The sequence below is a fragment of the Belonocnema kinseyi genome, chromosome 6 (genome assembly GCF_010883055.1).
Source record: "Belonocnema kinseyi isolate 2016_QV_RU_SX_M_011 chromosome 6, B_treatae_v1, whole genome shotgun sequence".
Taxonomy (NCBI): Eukaryota; Metazoa; Arthropoda; class Insecta; order Hymenoptera; family Cynipidae; genus Belonocnema; species Belonocnema kinseyi.
In genome coordinates, this window is record NC_046662.1 from 98,350,535 (window position 1) to 98,354,863 (window position 4,329).

At 27.1% G+C, this 4,329-nt stretch overlaps 2 protein-coding genes across 2 annotated transcripts in view; one reads left to right on the plus strand and one right to left on the minus strand.

Annotated features, from left to right (window-relative positions):
- The window catches only part of LOC117175514 (histone acetyltransferase Tip60-like), a 5,360-nt gene extending 5,110 nt beyond the window's left edge, over positions 1–250 (plus strand). The window contains exon 4 of the mRNA XM_033365221.1: positions 20–250. Coding sequence (XP_033221112.1) covers positions 20–250 — 231 coding nt within the window. The remainder of the gene's footprint in view (positions 1–19) is intronic.
- Positions 251–4,268: 4,018 nt separating this feature from the next.
- The window catches only part of LOC117175515 (histone acetyltransferase Tip60-like), a 7,110-nt gene continuing 7,049 nt past the window's right edge, over positions 4,269–4,329 (minus strand). The window contains exon 5 of the mRNA XM_033365222.1: positions 4,269–4,324. Coding sequence (XP_033221113.1) covers positions 4,269–4,324 — 56 coding nt within the window. The remainder of the gene's footprint in view (positions 4,325–4,329) is intronic.

Here is a 4,329-nt window from a genome sequence, read left to right on the forward strand (position 1 = left end):
TCTAACAAAATATTTTCAGGAACCCAGGAAGCGACCACGTACGTCTGTCGAATGTACCAAACTGTACATAATATTGCGAACGGAAGTCTTGTGTTTTAATAAGGCTATCTGGATTTACGCACGAAGTAGCAGCAGGAGCAGCACGAACTATCCTCGAATTCTTCCTCAATCCCAGACGCAAAAGTCAATGGCTTACATTTTCTGTGGCGTTTGCAGTGTGGAATCGCAAGACTTAATTGTTTGCCCTTGAAGCCAATGTTTTACTACAGTGACTACATTTTTTTAAACAAAGTAATTCATACCTGTATGAAGCTGATGATGCACATTCGTCAATTTGTACAGGCGTCCACCGATCATGTAGAATTGTAAATAAATGTGATTTTATAACACGCTCGTGTTTTTACGCACGTCATCCCACCAGTGTTGGAGAGGTTGATCAACGAAAGAAAAGAGCAGAAGGTTCAGTCATGTTACTTCACAAAGGAAAAATAACTTTGGGGACGAAATCGTATTTTTTGTTACGCTCAAAAAAATGCAGAATAAATTCATGAAACTTCAAAACAATTCTAGTTAAATTCAAAATGATTGAAATGTATTTGAAAAAATATTTTGAATCAAAAAGATTCTATTGATTTCTGTAAAATTGGAATGAATTTGGAGGAATAAGGTAAACGAGAAGAATTCGACGGAATTTATAAAAATTCAAGGAAATATTTTAGAAAAATCAAATGAATTGGAAAGATTTCAAAAATATTAAGAATTTTCAATGAATTCAGCAACTTTTAAATGAGCTCAGAAAAATTCAAAAGAATTTGATAAAATGCCCATGAATTCAAGATGAAATTAAAATGCTCAGAATCAATTAAATAAAAACTTAAAATGACAAAGAAATCCATTAAATTAAGTAGAATTGCGTAAATTTAGAAGAATTCAAGTAAATTAAAAAATTCAAGAGAATTCCAAAGAATGCAGAGTAAATTAATCATAATTCTGGGTGAATTCCAAAAAATAATTTCAAGTATCTGCAAATCATTGAAACTCTACTAATTTCTAACGAAGGAAGTGACTAAACTATCAAACAATTTAAGTTAAATTAAAAGCAATTCAAATGAACTAGAAAAAATTGTTTGAATTGGAAAACTGCCATTTAATGCAATCAAATTTTTAGTTAATTTATAAAAATTTAAGGCAAATTGGAAGAATTCGATAAACTAAATGAAAAATCTTAACTGATTAAAGAAACAATCAAGTGAATTCAAAACAATGAAAGGTGCGAGAAAATTAATTGATTTGAGTATTTTTGAAATGAGTTTAGAAAAGTTAAAGAGAATTGAAAAGAATTTGATGAAATGCCTAGGAATTTAGGGTGAGTTTAAAAGACTTCAAGATGAAATAAACTTCTTTTAAATAAATTCATTAAAATATTATAAATTCCCGTAAAGTTACATGAAATCTGATGATACTTCTTGAAATACCTTGAAAGCTCTTAAAACCAAATAAAATCTTCGGAAATATTAAAAAATTCCTTAAAATCTTTTAAAATATCCTATTACATCCTCCGAAATTCTAGGGAATTCTTTCAAATCGCATGAAATTAGAAATCCCTTAAAATTCTTCAAACTCTTGGAAATCCCTTGAAATTGTTTAGATCTCTTAGAAATGGCTTAAAACCTTTTTAAATACTCTAAAATATTTCAAAGTCGTGGAACTTACTTCAAACTATTGAAATAAAGAAAAAAAAGTATGGGAACTTTAAAAATTGCTCAAATATTTCGTATCCTTTTATATATTTTGAAATTCCTTGATACTTTTGCAGCTCTTGAAAATACCTGGGAATCTTTACAATATCCTGAAATATTTCAAATCCTTTGACATTTCATTAAATTACTGAAATCTATTAAAAATTTCTTTGTAATCTTTTTAGATAACCTGTCATTGTTGAATCTTTTAAAATCGTTTGAAATGATTTTAAGATCTTGAAAGTACCAAGGAATTAAATTTTTTTTTTAATATTTCCAATCCTTTGACGATTTTGTCAATTGATCTTCATAATCAATTACATACAAACTTTAAAAAATTAACAAAAATCCATTGACTTAAGTAAAATTGAACAAAATTTAGAATAAATTAACTGAATTAAAAACTAAAAAGAATTCAGGATTAATTATAAGAACTCATGGGGGAATTCCAAAAAATAATTTAATATCTTAGAAGCTCTACGAAATACATTCTTTTTCTTGAATAAATTCTTTACAATTCACTAAAATATTATGAAATTCCGTGAAATTTTATGAAAGCTGGCGATATTTCCTGAAATTCAAAAACACCTTAATCCTCAAATATTTCTAGAGCCTTTAAATGCCTTAGAAGTTTTAAAATACCCTAAAATATTCAAATATCCCTAACATTATTAAAAATTACATTAGGGGCTGCATAGAGGGTACAATAAAGACCAAATCTTGAAAAAGTGCAGTTTAGGGACCTAAATTAAATATAGGTTACAATAAGGGGTATATGGACCAGTCTGTGAGGCTTGTGATTAATTTTCGTTCAGTTGATCCATTTTTTGTAATACCAAATATTAAACATTTTTATTTTGCATTATTTTTTTGCCAATACAAATTTTTAATGTTTGCTATCACAAAAAAATAGACCAAATAAACGACAATTATCATGAAAAACTGAAGAAAAATCATGCTTAGAAACTATGAATTTCTGATGACTGAAAGTATTGAATGACATGTTTAATTTTTGTTATTATTGATACTACTAAGTATAAAAAAGGAGAAGAAGCAACAATTTAAAAGATTTTACGATATGTGAAATATGTGAGCAAATCCATAATAGAATTCGAAATTTTGTATATGATCAAATAATTTCCTATGTAAAAAATGTAAATTAGTCTTCTAGCATAGAATTTCAAATAAAGCAATATATAAAACTAAAATTACAACTAAAAGCCTTAAATTAAAAAATTTGACGGAATCTTTCACATTCAAATATTAAAAATTGAACAATCTGAAAAGAATTAACAATGTAAAATTAAAAACGATTTTAAAAAACTTAATTTAAGAATAAAATTATTATAGAAATCGTTTACTAAAAAGCTGCAGATTAATTCATTTAAAGAGACTGAAAGCATTGGTACGTGAAAAAAATTGTATTGAATATAATTTGCGGGTTGAAAATTTTAGAATTAAATAATCGGAAATGTGTGAAATAGTAAAAAGAAATGGTAAACATTGTTTAGTTTACAATTTTTGTTTTTAAGGTTTTCGTTTTTCAAATGAATTGTAATTAGGAATATTTTTTTCATTTGAATGTTTTAAGGCATGTTACACACTCAAATACCTATATTACCAACCTTACTTTTTCAGTTTACTGAATTTTCTTTGAATTTCTAAACATATATTTTCTTTGTACTCTGAAATTTTTTGTGCTGAAGAACTTTTTTTATATGTGAAATATCAGCTTCCAACTTCGAGAAATGCAAGATACGACAGTAAATTACGTTTATGTACGTTTTTTTACATCTCGCAGATATTTTAAATATAAGAAAAGTTGTTAGGTTCAAAAAATGGTTTAAGTTATTTTCTTTGAAAATAATTTTTATCAAAATTCCTACACAAATAAAGTAAGTAAACGTACTTCATGGTATTCTTATACATTTTTCAAAGTTTCAGCCCTACATTTTATTTACAAGAAAAAGTCAAATATTCAGTGAACTGAAAAAGTGAGGTTGGTAATATTGGGATCTGAGTGTATTACATTCCCTTGAGTTAAAAATCGTCTAGAAACTGATAGAAATTTTAAGGGAGTACAAATTTTTAATTATAATTAAACCCTGAATTTAACTTTTTATAAAGTTAGAAACTCCAGATGATTTTCCTAGATTTATCTTTGAAAATAATACAAATTAGGATACCTTTAAAAGGCCTTAATATTTCTGGAATGGATCTGTGGTTGTGAGGTCTAAATCTTACGAAAAGTTGACCTGGAGAAAGCCTTGAAAAGGCCTGAAATTTTAAAAAGAAAATTCTTTAGCAGCCTTGTTTAGTATCTGTACTCAAATAAATGAATTACTGAGAATAAATACAGCTTTCCAAGTAAAATGAAAAACAAATAATTGTCTATCGAAAGAAAATTGCCGTTTATTGGATCATTGACAATTTTCTTTACTATAATCATTTCAACCTTAACATAGCCACTTCGATCTTAATTTTCATTCTGATTCAGTACATTTTTGTCTGACTATTTCTGTAAAAATATCAGCTGTTATCTTGTGACATCGCTGTTAGGAAGAGGATCATCGAACTGCTGGAAACTAAA